This window comes from Ictidomys tridecemlineatus, chromosome 4, assembly GCF_052094955.1.
Source record: "Ictidomys tridecemlineatus isolate mIctTri1 chromosome 4, mIctTri1.hap1, whole genome shotgun sequence".
Classification (NCBI taxonomy): Eukaryota; Metazoa; Chordata; class Mammalia; order Rodentia; family Sciuridae; genus Ictidomys; species Ictidomys tridecemlineatus.
Window position 1 is genome coordinate 204,180,000 of NC_135480.1, and position 16,572 is coordinate 204,196,571.

Here is a 16,572-nt window from a genome sequence, read left to right on the forward strand (position 1 = left end):
GAGTCACCCAGCCGACATTCAGCTCAGCGGGTGCTGGAGACCTTTAACTACCTTTGACGCTCCTCTGCCTTGCTAAGAGCAGGCTGGGCCTTGAGCTGGGGAAGGTGGAGGCTGACAAGAGCAGACACACTGGGCAGGGCGGCCATGACCGTCAGCCCTGGATGTCCTTTGTGTCGAAGAAGCCAGGCTTCGCCCCTGGGAAGAGGACCCAGGTTCCCGCTGGCCGCACCCCAGCTATGTGATCTTGGTATCCATGGGGTGGAGGCAGCGCTGCTGGCTCTGGCGACAACGGCTGTGGGAACTTTCCGCGTGACACGGGGTCCATGGTGAGACACAAGGCACCTTTGCATTTCCGTCTAATCCTGTGCCCGCCAGCCTGTGACAGGACCCAGCCCCAGTGCAGCGAGGGACTCTGCTCCTCCCCCCATCTCGGGGCTCTGCAGGGGCAGGCTGCCTCCTGGCTCAGCTCTCTGCCCTCCCGTCCTCTGAGCCACCCAGCACTCCCTTCCCTGTCTGCGCAGCTCCGGGCTTCTCCTGGGCCCGCTGCCTGGAGCTGCGGGTGGAGCGTGCCCCTGCACGCGGTGCTGGCTGTCCCGCCCCCTGGTCCAGCGGCTCCCCCAGCCGCTCCTGCTCGCGCTCCCAGGGTCCTCTCCCAGACTGCTGGATGCCGGGGTCCCGGGGGCCTTCTGCTGTCCCCTGCTATCCCTGGCCCTCTCCCTGTTTGCTGGGGTGACCATCCATCTGGCTGGAGGTGGCTGTCCCTGGCAGGGGCCTGCAAGCCACTGGGCCTGAGGCTGGGACGCACACACACTGCTGGCCGGCCCGGAGGGCGCCCTCATGCCTCTGGAACGCGGCGGAGTGGGCACACCCTGCGCAGGAGGTAGGGAGGCGGCAGAGGCCCAGCAGGCTGAGAAGGTCCTCCCAGGGCCAGGCCTTTGGGGCCAAAGTGCAGTCACCTGGAACGGCTCTGCCTGGGCCAGCCGCCCAGGCCCCCGGCCCCCGCCACTGCCCCTCCCCTCGGGGCCTGGTGTGAGCGAGTTGGGGGCTCCCAGGCAGGCGCCCAAAGACCCGTGTGATTTCCAGAGAAGATGTGGGATAACAAGGATGCCAATTTTTTATTTTGCAAGGGAAGGATGGGAACAAAACCAGAATAAAAAAATGTTGAATCCCATCATGGATGATCATTTCATGAAGGAAGTTACATTCTGAAACCCACAGTATGAAGGACATGGTCTTAGCATGAAGGAACATCCTCCCCAAAAAGAGCACTGGGGACCTCACACTGTCCCTCATGCTGGAGACATGGCAAGGACTTGCCACCAGGCACAGGTCCCTAGAGGAGGATCCAGATGACTCCAGCTTCCTGCTCGCCCAGTCTTAGTGTCTGGCTTTTGTCCACACAGTGCTAATATGGCTGCCTCGTCTTGAGTCATCACATTCACATTCCAGGCAAGGAGAAGAAGGGTATAGTGAAGTATATTTTCCTTGAAATCCTTGCCTTTTAATTCAGAAAGAAAAAACTTCCTTGGAATCCTTTCGCTCATTGGCCAGAGCTGGGTTACATTCTAGGTGCAAGGGAAGCTGGGAAATCCAGGGACAAGCGGGTGGGAATGTGTGTTTGGGAGACCTCCCTGGTGGTTTTCTGCAGAGTCTCAGCTGAGTGCTGATGGTGGTGACCTTCAAAGTCAGTGGCATCTCCACACCCCCCAGCACCTGCCTGCTGTCCGGGGCCGGCTGACTCATTGCAGCCACCCTCCGGTGTGTGTGGGGATCCCCAGGCCCCGGCTGCTTCAGTCTCCTGGCGGCCCCCCACTTCAGCGGGCCCAGGGGTGCTTCCCAACTGCTGTCAGGCCTCCGGTGGGAAAGCTGCTGGGTTGACGGTGCCCAGAGGCATGGCCAGATGAAAAGCCAGGGCCTGGCTTCAACAGAACCTGCAGAAACACAGTGAACAGGTTAAAACTCGCCACGACCCCTAAGGCCTCTGGATCTGTAGCTAGGGGGTAAGGGGGGACTTCAAGGAGAGCAGGTGCCTGTCTAGAAGGTCCCACTGTGTGGCCTTGGGAGCATCCCTCCATCTCCAGCGTCCCCATGTCTGGAGGCGGCCCCTCCCTTGGGAGCCCTGGAGCTCCAAATGATGGAGAGATCCCATTTGAACTTGGTGCCGCTTGGCCTTGAAGCCTGGTGGCCCAGGACCTGGTTGAGGCACAGTGAGCACTGCTCTCAGACTGAGCTGTACTGTCGCGCGCGGTTCACAGGTCAGAGTGTGGGAGGGCGAGCGGGACCATGCCCAGCAGCACAGGCCCTGGGTTCCTCCTCCTCCAGGACCGAAAGGAACAGAGGAGCACAAACAAAACAAACAGGGTTTCTGTGACATCTCGGGTTGGGTTGCGGACAGATTGGGGTGAACACCGGCCTGATCCTGACTCTTCCTGGCCAGGAGCATTTGTCCAGAGACTGCCCAGGAGGTCTGTGCCCACTCTCTCACGTGTGGGGCAGGTGGCCCCACACAGCCAGTGGGTGCCCCAAGACTTTGATTCTGCACCTCGCACCAGCAGCCAGCTCCCAGTGACCGCCTGAGCAGGGGAGCCCCTCCGGCTGGCACCTGGGCGATCCTGTTATCATGGGCCATCAGCCAGAGCCCAGCTGGGGACAGGAGGTGGGGGCGGGGCAGTGACTGTGAACAGGGGTGGCCCTCCCTCACTCCTCTGGGCCTCACCTGGGCACAGCTAGAGAACCTGACTCTCCCGGGGACCCCTCCCAGCCGGCTGAGACAGGTCAGCTGTCCCCGGCGCCTGAGCGGGAGGAAGACAGGCAGCTCACATTCCCGGGGTCGGGGCAGTTAGAGGCCAGCGTGGGGACAGCTCTGGCAGCTGCCTGAAAGCCGCCCCTGTGCTCCCGGGCCCACGGGGAGCCTGAGCCGCTGGCCCTGGCTGCGCCCTGCCCTGGGCCTCCCTCCCCCTGTCCCCTCGGCTCCAGCCCCGACGTGGCAGCCTCCTTTGGGCGCAGAACGAGCAGATCCCCAGGGCTGGTGTGGAGCGCGCGGGGCGCGGGCAGCGGCCAGGTGCTTGCTTGCCCGCTGTGCACGCAGGCGTGCATCGTGTGCGTGTGCACACGCGTGTGCCCGCGCGTGCGTGTGAGCGGGCGCGCGGGGCGGCGGCGTTGCGGGCGCCGTGATCAACAGCCGGGAGCGGGGCGGGCGGAGCTGGGCGGCTGCTGGCAGGCGTGCAAGAAGCTGTCCCCGGCCGCCAGCCGCTGTCGCAGCCCGGGAGGGAGGGAGGGAGGGAGGGAGGGAGGCGGGCGGGGGAGGGCGAGCGTTCGCTTCAGCCCTTAATCACGGAATTTGAAATCCCAGCGAGTCGGTGCCATTTATTTTCCGGGGCTGTCAAGGCTGGTTTCAGCGTTTAAAAGGAAGGAGGATGAACAGCATTTGCATCTCCCTTCCAGGCCGCGCGCTCCCGCGTCCGTCGCCCGTCGCCCGTCCCGTCGCCTGGTCGCTCCGCTCCGCCCAGGCGGCGTGGGGGGGGGAGGCGGCCGAGGGCTGGAGGCCGGGCCCCAGGCGAGGGCGTCGGGGCGCTTCTGGGGCGGGGACCGCTGTGGCCTAAGCCGTTCTGGTGGCAGAGGGACAGGCTGGCTGCTGGGGGAGGCCTGGGGCTCCCAGACTTTACCCCAGGAAGCCGCCCTGGACCCAAAGCTGCCCCAGCCCCAGGAGACCCACATCAACGCCCCCAGACCTAGAATGCTGGGCCCCGAGGGCAGAAAGGGCACCCCCGGGACAAACCCTCTCTGGGCACACAGGGAAACTGAGGCCCCGTCCCTGGCCAAGGTCACAGAGCAGCAGGACCAGGATAAGAGGGGCGGCTGAGCACTGGGCCCTGGGCAGCCTGGCACCTGGGCTGGGTGAGGGGGCCTCTGCCACCAGGCACCGACTTGGGTCTCCAGCACAGTGACCTTGCCCACTGTCCCCTGTCTTATCTTCCGCAGCCTGTGCCCTGCGGGGCACACATGCTTTCCTCACCTGCTGTCCCCCTTGCTCTTGGGGACAACTAGGGTGGCTACAGGATCTCTCCCTGAAGTCTGCGGTTGAGACTGGACCCCAGGGCCCTCTCTCAGATTCAGTTTCCTCTGTGGAATGAGAACTGGAACTACCAGCCGGGCCTGACAGGGACATCCTGCAGGTGCAGTCCTGGTGGAGAGGCCACGCTTGGGGGCTCCCGGGCTGTTGTGATTGTTTTGTCATTATACCCGTGTGCCCACCCCTTCCATTCCACAGATTCCGGGCCTCTCCAGAACCTTGCCCAGACCATCTCAGAATGCCTCCTGGCCCCGACTCAGCACAGTCACACTGGAACGCCCAGGTGGGGCCTGGTGCTGGCCAAGACGGAAAGGCAAATATTGGGAGAGGAAAAAAGAACCCCTGGCCCTGTTGACAACACTTCCTACTTGTGCCTGACGTGTGGCTGACACTTTCTGTCCTTAGAAATGCTTATAAACTTCTGAAACGATGTGTCCTGTTTGGCAATTCATTCCACCTCCTTTTTGTGGCTGTATAGTATTCTGTGAAACACGTACCTACAATCAGTTATCCAGTCCCCAATACATGGGCATACAGGTTTGTGTCCAGTTTTGCCCTCTGTCTTCTGGCTGCAGAAGACAAACTGACCGCACACAGCAGGCATCATTATTGCCATCAAGGGGTCCCTGCACTGAGAGGCACCAAGGGGACAGGAGTTGGTTGGGCACCTCTAGGAGGCTCCATCCCCTCTAGAGGAAAAAGCAGGTTAGGCCCTGATGGAGCCAGAGCTGGGTGAGGGAAAAGGCCTCAGGGAAGCTGGCACCCAGGGACCTCGTCCTCATTCTCCGGGGTAGGCCGCTGCCTGACCTCTGGGGCCCAGAGATGTCCAGGGCCCAGGGAACAGGATGCAGTGAGGGCTTCCCCAGTGGGCCTCGTCTGTGGACTCAGGAGCTCCCTCCTGGTGTCCCTCGGTGCCTTCTGTGGCCCTGGTCCCTTGCCTCCTTCTCCTCTCCAGACTGCCTCTGTGAACCTGGGGGGGGGGGAGTCACACCCTCAGATAGAGCCTAAGCCAGCAGCAGGGAGGGGCCTGGGGTCCCCGTGGAGTGCGGCAGGCAGGGCCCCCTCCCCACTGAGGCTCCCAGGTGGCTTGGAGCCGGGCACCAGTTACAGCTGCCCCATTGCACGTACCAACGCCTGGGGCCTCAGTTTCCCAATCTGTGATAACAACACCTGTCCCCCAGGGGCGTGTGAAGATTGCAGGGGCCTGCGGGTTCTCAGGCAAGGCTGGCTGCTCCTCAGCCCTTTCACTCATTTCTTTTCCTTTTTTTTTTTTTTTTTTTTTGAGCTGAGGTCTCTATGTCACTCAAGCTGGCCTCCACCTCCTGGGTTCCAGGATCCTCCAGCCTCGGCCTCCCGAGTGCCTAGGCTGCAGGCGCACCACTCCATCCGCCTTATGGCTTTGATTTTCATTCCTAACGATGACTTTTAAAAAATCTGAAGCAGGGCTGGGGATGTGGCTCAAGCAGTAGTGCGCTCGCCTGGCATGCTTGCGGCCCGGGTTCGATCCTCAGCACCACATACCAACAAAGATGTTGTGTCTGCCGAAAAAAACTAAAATAAATAAATAAATTCTCTCCCTCTCTCTCTCTCTCTCTCTCTCTCTCTCTCTTTAAAAAAAAAAACTGTAAACAGTTTAAAAAAAAATCTGAAGCAAAACAGAACCTCTGTGAGCTGGGTGTCTAAACCAGGGGGAGTTGTGGCAGTGTGGGTGCGCCTGGTTGGGAGGGTGCCCCCACACCCTTTCCCATGGGCCTCTGCTCCCTGCTCAGAATTCTCCCGCTCCCCCAGCCCCTGGACTGTCCCCCTCTCTGAGAATCACCCTCACACCTGTCTTGCCTGTCACTGGAGGAGAGGCACGTGGCCTGGCTGGCCTGGGAAGAACAGACCCCATCTCTGACCACCACCCCACCCAGCCCCAGCCCACAGCCTCCTTGAATGTGGGTCGTGTGGGGCCTTAGTGTCCAGGTCCCCCGGTGGCCCACCGAGTCCTGGTCTGTTCCCCCTTAACTATAGGAAATGCTTACAGATGGGGTAATAATGGAAAGGTCATAAGGTTAAAGAGCCAGCGCCTCACACTCTGAAACAGCAAGACGGACGGGGTGACAGCCACCCGGGCACTGAAGCAGGAGAATCCTTGGGGTGGTCGGTGGAGACTCTCCTGCCCAGCAGTGTCCCTGTGGAAGGAGAGATGGGTTTGTGTCACAGATCCCCAGTTCCCTCACCCACGCTCTGGCAGATGCCCAGCTCTGGGCACAGTGCGCACCGTGGGCACTGCAGAGCAGAGCTGGGGGCGTGCGGGCTCCCGGGAGCGGGCCTCCCACCCCCTGGTGGGAGTGCACCTGTGCTGTGGGCTGGCTCACGGCCCCCCCACCTCGGCTCAGACCATGACATGCCAATGTTGTGCGTGCCACGAGGTCCACATCCTCAGCCAGGAGTCCTTTGGCCCGGCCTCTGAGATCAGAGATGCCATGTGAAGAGGACCTTGTGTGCACAGAGAGGCCCAAGGTCCCTGGGCTGCATCTCCGTGCACACAGTGAACACTGCAAAGCCTCAGTCTTCTCCATAAGGGGCTGTGGGCCGGGTGTGGTGGCCACACCTGTGATCCCAGCAGCTCGGGAGGCTGAAGCAGGAGGATCCCAAGTTCAAAGCCAGCCTCAGCAAAAGCTCAGCAACTCAGTGAGACCCTGTCTCCAAATAAAACACAAAATAGGGCTGGGGATGTGGCTCCAGTGGTCTAGAGACCCTGAGTTCAATCCCTGGTACTCCCCCCAAAAAGAAGGGGCTACAGTAAGGAATCAGCGTGGCATGCAAAGCCCCACAGGCTAAGTATTGTGGAAGATGGGTCTCTCTCTTTGGATGAAACCCAGGGCCTCAAGTATGCTAAGCAATGCTCTTCCACAGCGACATCCCAGCCACAGGTGAGCCAAGGTTCCCAGGAATCCCCTGCCCAGGAAGGCTGTACCCCCTCCTACTCCAAGAGCACAGATCTGCACCCACTGCCAGCTGATCAGTGAAGCAGGTGTGGCCATGTGCTGCTGCCCAGCAGAAGTTTTAAAAGCTTGGTAGCAGCTTGACCAGCCCTCTGGCTCTTTTCTGTCTGGTGGATGTTCTGTGTTGGGGGTCTGCTGTCAGACTGGACCCCAGAACAAAGAGGGCATGTGAAGCAGTGTGGTGGGGCTGCAGTGGGGGTAGCCAATGTTAAACCTGAATGAAAATAAACCTTGACTATGGCAAACTACTGATATTCAGGGGATGTTTGTTATACAGCATAATCTAGCAAAATCTGACTGATACAGACTCCTAGAAGTAGTGGGCTGCAACCACAGACACATAGGGTAGGTTGAGGGGCTGGACACAGTTGACAAAGAAACAGCTACCAAAGGCATAAAAGATGGCACCCCTGTCAGTCACACAGTCTTACCAAGTCTTACTTGGTAAGACTCTTACCTATAAGAATTGCAAAGCCAACATTATTCTGCTCTTGTGGCTTGCGCTGAAGAATTTGGGAAGCAAACTGTGTAGCATGTCCTGGTGGTATCACTGCAGGTTAGGGACGGAATTGTGTGCTCCCCTCCCCCAAGATTCCTACATTGAAGCCCCAACTCTCAGCTCATCGTAATGTGGCTACATTTGGAGAGAGAACCTTTAAAGAGGTGACTCAAATGAAATACGGTCATGTGGGGGGTCTTAGTCCAACGGGCCTGGCGTCCTCAGGAGAAGAGGCAACTCAGGCGCACGGTGGAGCAGAGAGGCTGGGCCAGGGCCTCCCAGACAGGAGGTGCGTGAGGCCGAAGCCGCCTGGATAGGGCAGAGAAGGACACTGTGTTCACCAGGCCCCGCAGACAGAGGAGGCTCCCGGGGGAGCCAGGCTGCTCAGGAGAGCAGGCTTCGAGGGCGTCTGCAGGACTGCCAAGTGCGACTTGTCCCCAGGCCCTCTGTGCCCCCAGGACATGGGATGTTCAGAGACACCCTCAGAAGCCCAGGTCCTGCAGGAAGCCGGTGGAGGCCTGCCTCCAGCTGGGAGGAGGGTCTGTGGAGGCTGGGCTGGTGGGAACTCCTCCCCCACTCCCCCCCCCTTGGCAGGTGTGGCCCTCCCCAGCCCCACCCCGCGGCTCCCCTCCAGACACCTGCAGAAACCTCTCTGCCAGACCAGCACCTCCCCTGCCCCTTCGGCACTTGGTTGCTTCTGCAAAGTGCAAGTTACAAATGACGTTTTAGCAAAACTTCTGACATATTTGCGCTTGGAACGCAGGATGTGATCTTGGAGCGGATGAGAGTTTTAAACTTAACTTGGTCTATGTCCTCGGAAACGCACTGGGGAGAAGCCTAAAGGTGAATTTCAAACTTAGTGTCAAGACTCTTCAAAACAGATGATCCATGGACAGCCCATAAGGAATATTCTAGATCAGGGGGAAATACTAAAACTATGGCACACTCAGCTAGGACTGGATGGCAGGGTGAAGGCCGGGTCAGGGCTGTGACTCTCTGTTAACCGCCCGTGGGGCTGGGGGCTGGCGCAAGGGTGGGGCACCCACAAGCTGCAGGGCCAGGGTCAGGCCCAGGGCTGCATCTCCAGGAAACCCAGGCGCGTCCTTCACGTCCAACGCCGCCGGCTGGAAACAGGCAGACGAGAAGCGAGGTTCTGGGGTTACCTCAGTTGGAGGGCTGCACGTCCCAAAAGCTACCAGGGGACTCAAATGTCCTGTGACAGTCGACACCTCAGACCACCCTGGGCTCAGGCACAAGGCACACCCAGAAAGCCAGTCACCGCCCCCAGGGCCTGTTCTCAGGCTCCCCGTCCAATGTGGCCAAGGAGGTAGCGTGGCCCAGGCGCCACGGAGCACGGAGCGCGGCTGGGAGCCATTCCGAGAGCTGTGGGACCTCGCTCCGGAGCCCCCCCTTTGCCAGGGTGGGCGGCCCTCCCCTGCGCCCCACCACCCAGCTCCTGTGGAGCCAGGCTTCCGGCCAGCCTCTGCCCTACCAGGCTCCAGCACGTGGCCTCCTGTTCCCACCCACCAGTGGCATCCAAACCCGCAGCCTGCGGCTGGGACTCCTCACGGTTCTAGAGGCTGGGAGCCCAGGACGAGGCTCCGCAGGGTCGGCCTCTACAAGTCCCTGCTTGGCCCCGGAGGCCACCTCACTGCATCTTCACAGTCCCGTCCTTTCTCCCGATCAGGACGCCACTGCACCAGGACCCACCCCCAGCTGCCTCGTTTCAGTTCAGCGGCCTCCTCAAGGTCCTCAGGGTGAGGGCTTTGACCCCCGAGTGGGGCACGGATCAGCCCCAACAGTGTCTGAGACCAGAAAACTCTCTCCCCCTCTCCCATTTACAGGTTTCCCATCAAGAGAAGCGAGGGCTGCAGTCATCTGCGGGTTGTTTGTTAGCAGGGGGCTGGGCTGAAGGTCCACGCAGGTGAGCTTCACGGTCCAGCACCTTGGCGCTCCACCTCAGGCCTCCTGTTCCCTCGGCTCCCCTGGGCTTCCTCCCAACATGGCGGGGCTCCTGGTGGAGGCTGGGTAGGGGAAAGCAGAGGCCTGACGTCTGAGGCTCAGCTATGTTCCTGTTCTTCAGAGCCGGTAAAGGGAGGGGGAAGAGCCCGGTGTTTTGAAGGGAGGAGAGACAGTGTGCAGCCATCTTGAACCCAGGGCACCTGGGCAACAGACAGGTCCACCTATCTGCGACCAAGATGGCGGACGGCAGTCGATGGGTCATTGTTCCCAATTATTCTCTGTCCTCCCAGGGAGAATTATCCATGGCTGTCCTATGGCCACGTGACACACCGGGCCTGGGCTGGGGGGTGCGCTCCTCCCCACACATCAGGCTTGGCCACGTGGCTGGCGTCAGCCAGTGGATTGGGAGCAGGAGGCACAGCAGGCTGTTCAAAGGAGAAGCTTCAAGAGCTGTCACGTGGCCGGCCCGCCTGCTCGGCTCTCCCTCTGAAAAGAACAGTGTGTCCTAGAGAGGGCCGTGGACGAGCTTCCCGGTTCCACACCAGACAGATCCGGGTGGCCAGACTCTGCCGCCTGGACCACCCGCTTTGTGTCTTCCCAACAGGGCTCCACTCTCGGACATCAGAGCCCCAAGCCCCTTCACTCTGGTGTCTCACAGCTCCCCAAGAATTCACTGCGGACGGAGAACCCAGAGCACAGGCCACCCATGGGCAGGGGGTGGCGCACCCTGTGTGGTCGGGCTCTCTGCAGGTGTGCGCCCTGTCTCCCAGTCCCAGCCCTCCTCCTGGCCCTCCCCTGGGAACACGGAGGCTCAGAGAAGTTAAGTGACTTGCCCGGGGCCACCTGTTAGTAAGTGACAGAGCCAGGATGGAACCCCGCCCTGTAAGTGGGCCTCAGGTACTTGGTCGTGGGTGGTAAAGTGCCCCGGGGGCGTTGGGAACCCAGAGGCTCCAGCCGCAGTGACAGAGGCACCCGGGCCTCGGGGACTGAGCCACAGGGGAGCAGAGGTGGCTGATGGGGTCCAGTCCCCCCTGGCCTCACAGAGCTGGGAGTTTGTAATGGAGAATCCAGGGAAAGTATGTGTCCCGGTGACACTGACATCTGTTGCAAGACCATGCCGGCCACTGTCCTCAGAGCCTTCCACAGACACTCGAGTTTCCTCTTCCCACCGTGGGAAGAGGTCGGAGGCCACCCGTATTGACTAAGGGGGAGACCGAGGCCCAGTGTCTGTGAGGTCCGTGCCTTCCAAGCCGTCTGAGGTGGACTTCAAGTAATACCTTCGCCTCTCGGGAACGATGCTGTGTAACACTCAGTCACAACTGGAGGTGGGCAGCGTCCAGTGGCTCTGGCGGTTTCTAAGTGCTCAGTGTCCGTTTCCTTATCTGTCTCGTCCAGTCAACAGAGAGCACGGGCACCAGCAGCCCTCGAACCACTCTTAGAACAAGGGCAAAGGACTCACCAAGGGCCACACTGCTGTTGGGAGAGGTGGGGACAGGGACCTAGACAAGATATGCAGCTGCAGAGCCTAGCTCTGGGCCACTCCCTGCTCCTGTGGAAGACAGGGGAGGATTTGATCTCTGAGCTTTTGCCTTTTTTGAGGTGCTGGGGACGGAACCCAGGCAGGGCCTCATACATGCTATGCAAGCGCTCCACCACTGACCCACACCCCCAGCCCTTTCTATTTTAATTTGAGACACGGTCTCATTAAGTTGCTGAGGCCGACCTTGAACTTGTGATCCCCCTGCCTCAGCCTCCTGGGGTGCTGGGACCGCAGGCATGCGCCACCGTGCAGGTACTGAATAATGATACCGTAAGCATCTGGGGCAGCCGGGAGAGGACGGGGTGACCAGGCCTCCTCAGGAGGACGGGACAGTGCAGAACGTCAGGCCTTCTGTGGAGGGAGCAGGAGGTGGCTGGTGAGAGTTGCTGCCAGGAGTCAGGAATCGGGCGCCCTTGAGGGTCCTTGTCTAGCACTCAGAAGGCCTGAGCTCGGTCCTCAGCCCCGAGAAATAAAAAATGAGGGTCTTCTTGAGCCGCAAGTGAATTAAAAAATTCATTCAAATTACTTTTGACGGAAGGATTGAGTCACGGGGAACAGAGACGGAGCCGCGGGGCCTTGGCTCTTACTTGGGCTACTCTGGAGTGAACTTCTGGTTCCATTCATCTCTTTTCAGCCCCAAAGAATTTAAAACACCAAGAACTGGCCGTGGCTTCCTGAGCACCGAGGGGACTCCTTTGGAATTCACCAATCGTGAATAAACAGATAAAGGATCCAACGTAGACTCACCCTCGTATGCCCACCGTACTTTAGGTCCCAAGCTGGACGTAGCTCCGGAAGAGGGGCCAGACAGGGGACCTGCAAATATCAAGGTGGCCATCTTTGGGAGAGGGAGGGTGAAGAGTGGTTTTGTGTTCTTCCTCAAGATCATCTGGAGTTTTCTTTTCCCTTTTTCTTTTTGTACTGAGGATCGAACCCCGGGTGCTCAACCACCGAGCCACATCCCCGGCCCTTTTTTGTATTTTATTGCCTACAGGGCCTCCCTGGGTTGCTTAGGGCCTCCCTAAATTGCTGAGGCTGGCTTTGAACTCACGATCCTCCTGCCTCAGCCTCCCGAGCCGCTGAGATCACAGGCCGCATGCCAGCCGGCCACCTCTAGTCCTCCACAGTGCCTCCCTTTCCCAACAGCAACGAGACCAGAGACCTCGCTGGTGGAGGCAGACAGCCGCTCTGCAGGTCTCGCTGTGAGTGGGGACACTGAAGCAGCAGGGTCCCCCAGGACTGGAGGGAGGAAGGGGCCTTCCTGAGAGGGGCCCCCTTTCTTTGTTTCCCTCACGGGTGCCACAGTCCTTGGTGAGGATGACAGCTGTGGGCAAGGGACTGGTTCCCTCCACGGAGCACAGTCAGCTTCTGCCTACCTGGTGGAAACCTCCCGTCTCTGTCACTTCCAGGGGCACCCGGGCTTCAGCAAGGCAGGCACCTGGGGCTCACGGAGGACTCGGCTCCCCCGTGGCCCCCTCCCGTCACCTGGCTGGTCCCTCAGGGCAGGGCACAGGGTCCTGGGCCTCAGCTCGGCAGACCCCTCTTCCCTCCCAAGGCCTGCCTCCTGACTTTCCGGCTGCCTCGGCTCCAGCTCAAGGTCAAGGAACAAACAGATAAACCCCTTCCCTGGAGCCGCGCGGCGGATGCCTCCAGCTAGAATCCAATTCTGAGTCAGGGCCAGGGCTCTCTCTTTCCTGTGAATCTGAGGACAGGAAGGAAATTTTTGTGGCTATAAAATGAGTAAAAATGTTTCGTAGGCAGAAAAGAGGCCAAGCAGTTGGCTTGGGTTTAAGGCACAAATACCGAATGGGAATGGTCAAATGTGGGGAGGGAGGGTCTCCGGTGGGGGACGAGAATGTTCTGGTAGCTGTAACAATGTTTTCTCTCTCTCGGGGCCGATCGGGTACTGGACATGCTGTGGACAATGTGGACCCGCTCCCTGGCCCGCCAGGAGAAGGCCCTGTGGGAGTCCAAGTGCAGTCAGGGGGCGGCAAGCAGGGACTTGAGGACTCGGGGCTTTCCGGGGCTTTTGGCCAGGACGGTCCAGCAGCTGCAGCCAGGACAACATGAACCTGGTGGGTCTCCCACCTTTGGCAGATGAACCTGGAGCCCACAGGAGTCACAGGGGCTGGCTGGGTCCCACAGGCCGCGAAGGTGGTGTAGGACGTCACCGCGAGGGCACTGGGGAGCCATGAAAGGCCCAGGCAGGGGGACAGAGTGGGTAGGCTGTATCTCAGAAAGACCCCTCTGGTACCCAAGAAGCTGCTGCTGATCCACACTGGTGGCCCAGCAAGGCCCGTGGTGACAGACTGGAGGTGGCCCTGCAGGTGGCACTGGTTGGATATGGCAGGGGCCTGGGGAGAGAAGAGGCGGATGGAGATGACATCCAAGGTCCCCAGGAGACAGGCGGGTGGAGGGGGTTCTGGGGAGCACACATTCGGAATCCCTGGGGCCCGTCTGCAGTCTGGGCACGCACCACTGGGCAGGACCCAAGTACAGCCCGACCCCAAGAAAAGGCTGCCAGGGCCAAACACAGTTCAGAGGTCAGAGTGCAAACGGTGGAGGGCGAGGACTTGGCCTTCGGAATCTCCCACTGCCCCCTCCACAGTCCCCGGCCCCCATGTGCCTGAATCCTCCGGGGCCAGAGGGCCCAGCCTCATGGCCTGACCCTGCCAGCCACTCTGGCCTCAGGTTGGCCTCTCTCCACACCCTGGTGAGCCCCTCTCTCCACACAGCCAGAAGCCGTGTGACCCCCCCAGGCCTCTGTTGGGAAACGCGCCGCCCCTTCCCCGTTGACCTGGAACCCCCTGCTGTCCGATGTCTCAGCTCCAGTGTCCCCTCCTGAGGAGGCTCTTCCTGACCCCCCAAACTGGGACACCTGTGTCTCTCATTCTCCAGCTGGACGCAGAGGGCACAGCGGGCATGTGGTGGGTGGGAGGACCTCTCAGGTGGGGAAGTGCCTGAGTGGACGAGCCTATGGCAGGGGGTGGAGTGCTCTGATGACCAGCAAGGTGGACAAGAGGTGCCACTGGAAGGGCAGCCGGCTGAGCTGGCCAGCGGAAGGGCAGGCGCAGGGAGACAGGATGCACAGGTGAGTGGGTGGATGGGCAGAGGGGAGGGAAGGACAGCAGGTTGGCTCGGACATGTCAGGGTGGACAGGTGGGTGGGGATGCTCCCTACTGCCTCCTCCTACTTGGGGGGACCCCGCCCGGGCACTGAGCTGCACCCTAACTGTGCCAGGACCCTTCTTCTCTCTGCCCGACGCCTCGGCCTCTTGGCCTGCACGGGGCTTGGGGCCCACTGGGCTCGCTGTGGGTCCTGACTGGGTGTCTGGAGGAAGCAGAAAGCTCAGGAGCTCCCCTCCTCCTCCTCCGTCCCCTGGTCCTTCTAGCAATGAGAGGGGAACCCAGATGGGCTGGGCCAGGCTGAAAGCAGGACGGGCTTCTGGGCTCCCAGCCCTGTTGCCTCGGGTTCCTGCAGGCCCCAGGCAGCCCAGCGCCCTGCTGCCCGGTGCCCACCCCCGCCCGCCAGCAGCTCAGGTTTTCGGCTCGGGTTTGATCGCTGCCAGGATCTCCCAAATGTCAGTAGCAGCGTTAGCATCTTTAAGAGAGCGCCCCAGGCGATCTTTAAGCAGGAGGCTGGGGCCCATGCTGATGAGGGAGCCGTGCTGACAGAGGCCTCGCCTCCCGGCCAGGCTCTGGGAGCCTGAGGCCTGGACAGAACCTGGATTTATTTTTAAGCCTGGTGAAACAGGGTTTCCCGAGGACTTGAGGTCGTCTGTCCCCACCACTGGTGTCCCTGCAGAGAGCTGAGGTCTCTCGGCTGGATCCCAGAGCCCAGCAGAGTGGGTGACCCTCTGTTCACAGAATGAATGCAGGACCCTCCGAAGCCACCTCCAGGGGCAGATGCTGACAAGCGCCTTCTCCCCTCCCTCACCTTGAGGGGGAGACGCTCAGGTGGTGGGACACGGGCAAAGCTCCAAACCTTGGAGCCAGACCCGAGACCTGGGCTGGTGTCCCAGATCTTGGGTGAGAGCTCTGTGACCTCAGGAAAACTGCTGGTCCTCAACTTCTCCATCAGTGAAATGTGCACGGGGATGGAATTCCCGGGGATGAAGAGAGGGCGCCTTCTGGACACCCAGGGGGTCTCCACCCAGAGGCGGAAGGCGGCCATCCTCCCCCTTGGGCAGGCCCCTCATCCTCCTGCTCCCTGGCCCCTTGCACGGTTCACTGATGAGAAAGCTCAAGGGCTGTCACCTTTTCTGAAGCTTAGGAAGGGCAGGGACAATTACCCCCACTCCTCAGTTGTCCAGTGTCGCCCGAAGGTCAGGGGCAGGGTCCAAGCCCGTCAGTTCCTGACCAGCGCATCCTGATGGAGACCCAGAGCCTGTGGACCTTGGCCCACGGCACGCCAGCCTCCCGCCCAGGCCAGGGTGGACCCTCAGGATCGGTTCCCTGTGGAGGGCAGTGAGGCTCTGGGACTGGGCTGGGCACTGACTGGGTCTTCTTCCATATTTTTGAGGCATCTCTCCTGGGACTGAAGTACCTGGGTGGGGATGTGGGGTGACTTAAAAGAGGGAAGGAGAAGAGCAGCCAGGGGAGTGGGGCGGGAGGTTCAGGCCTCTGGAGTCCAGTGGGAGGGGTGTGCCAAGATGGGCCGAGGTGGCGTGCTCCTACAGAGGACAGGTGCAGCACCCAGGGCACAGGAACATCGGGTTCAGAACCAAGAAGCGTCCATCAAGGCTCCGAATGGCTGCGGAAGAAAGAAATGGAGGGAGGGGGTGGGAAGGCGGGTGGAGGGTAGATGGATGGATGGGAACCTGGGTGGATGGAAATGCCCGGATGGGTGTCAGCTGGCTGCATGGGCAGGTGAGTGGGTGGGGTGTGTGCATGATGGGGTGGGTGGGTGGGTGGGTGATGGACGGGTGGAAGGACGTGTAAATGGGAAGATGGAGGGCGAGCGGGGTCATGGATGGGGGTAGGGGAGTAGGGAGAGGTGGAGCTGGACATACAGGAGGGGAGAGGGACACGTGGGTAGACGGTGGAGGGGAGGGGGCGGATGGATGAGTGGGGAGGGGGAGGGGGTCACCTGGAGGCCAGGAAATCGCGCCTTTGCCCCAGTTGTGTGCTAATGCCCCGTGGGACCCGCAGAGACCCTGTGCCCTCCTCGGGCATCAGCTTCCTCATCCGCCCCCCGCATTGCCCACGGATGTCTGTAAAGACCCCGAGACTGGGTGCTCCCGGCACTCCCTGTGACAGGGCCCCCTCCGTCTTGCGCCTGTGGTGACTGTTCTCTCTCCACACAGGGACGTTCTGTGTGGTTTCCGTAAACATTTTCTAACCGAGGTCCAGAGAATTCTGCTCACAGCAAAACCCAACTTGGGGAACGTCCACGCCCAAGCCTGGTGTGGGATAGGGCTAAGGGTGTCCCCAAGGTCAGGAGGTGGCTCTGGATCCTAGTCCAGCACTCAGTGCCGGCGGGGGTGGGGGGGTGGGGTGGGGGTACCAAG

General features: G+C 60.7%; 1 protein-coding gene and 1 long non-coding RNA gene across 2 annotated transcripts; one reads left to right on the top strand and one right to left on the bottom strand.

Annotated features, from left to right (window-relative positions):
* Nucleotides 1–1,091: 1,091 nt before the first annotated feature.
* LOC110597746 (uncharacterized) lies at nt 1,092–15,236 on the bottom strand. Its single transcript, XM_078044991.1, has 6 exons — nt 15,000–15,236; nt 13,152–13,417; nt 12,971–13,023; nt 8,608–9,122; nt 6,147–6,246; nt 1,092–1,931 (listed from the first exon to the last, which is right to left on the bottom strand). The coding sequence occupies exons 1-6, from the start codon at nt 15,234–15,236 to the stop codon at nt 1,507–1,509; spliced, it is 1,596 nt and encodes a 531-aa protein (XP_077901117.1). The 3' UTR covers nt 1,092–1,506.
* Nucleotides 3,303–4,502, top strand: LOC110597747 (uncharacterized). The gene is made up of 2 exons (XR_002483516.3): nt 3,303–4,175; nt 4,271–4,502. It is a non-coding gene; the product is annotated as an uncharacterized LOC110597747 (long non-coding RNA).
* Nucleotides 15,237–16,572: the final 1,336 nt, after the last annotated feature.

Bases quoted from the DNA above. Each gene is read 5' to 3' on its own strand.
- LOC110597746 (XM_078044991.1), bottom strand. From the start codon at position 15,236: ATGGCCGCCTTCCGCCTCTGGGTGGAGACCCCCTGGGTGTCCAGAAGG. The intron at 13,418-14,999 runs GTGAGGGAGGGG...TTCTCTCCCCAG, and splicing joins CTGAGCGTCTCCCCCTCAAG to GCCCCTGCCATATCCAACCA. The intron at 13,024-13,151 runs GTGGGAGACCCA...GGACTCCCACAG, and splicing joins TCCAGGTTCATCTGCCAAAG to GGCCTTCTCCTGGCGGGCCA.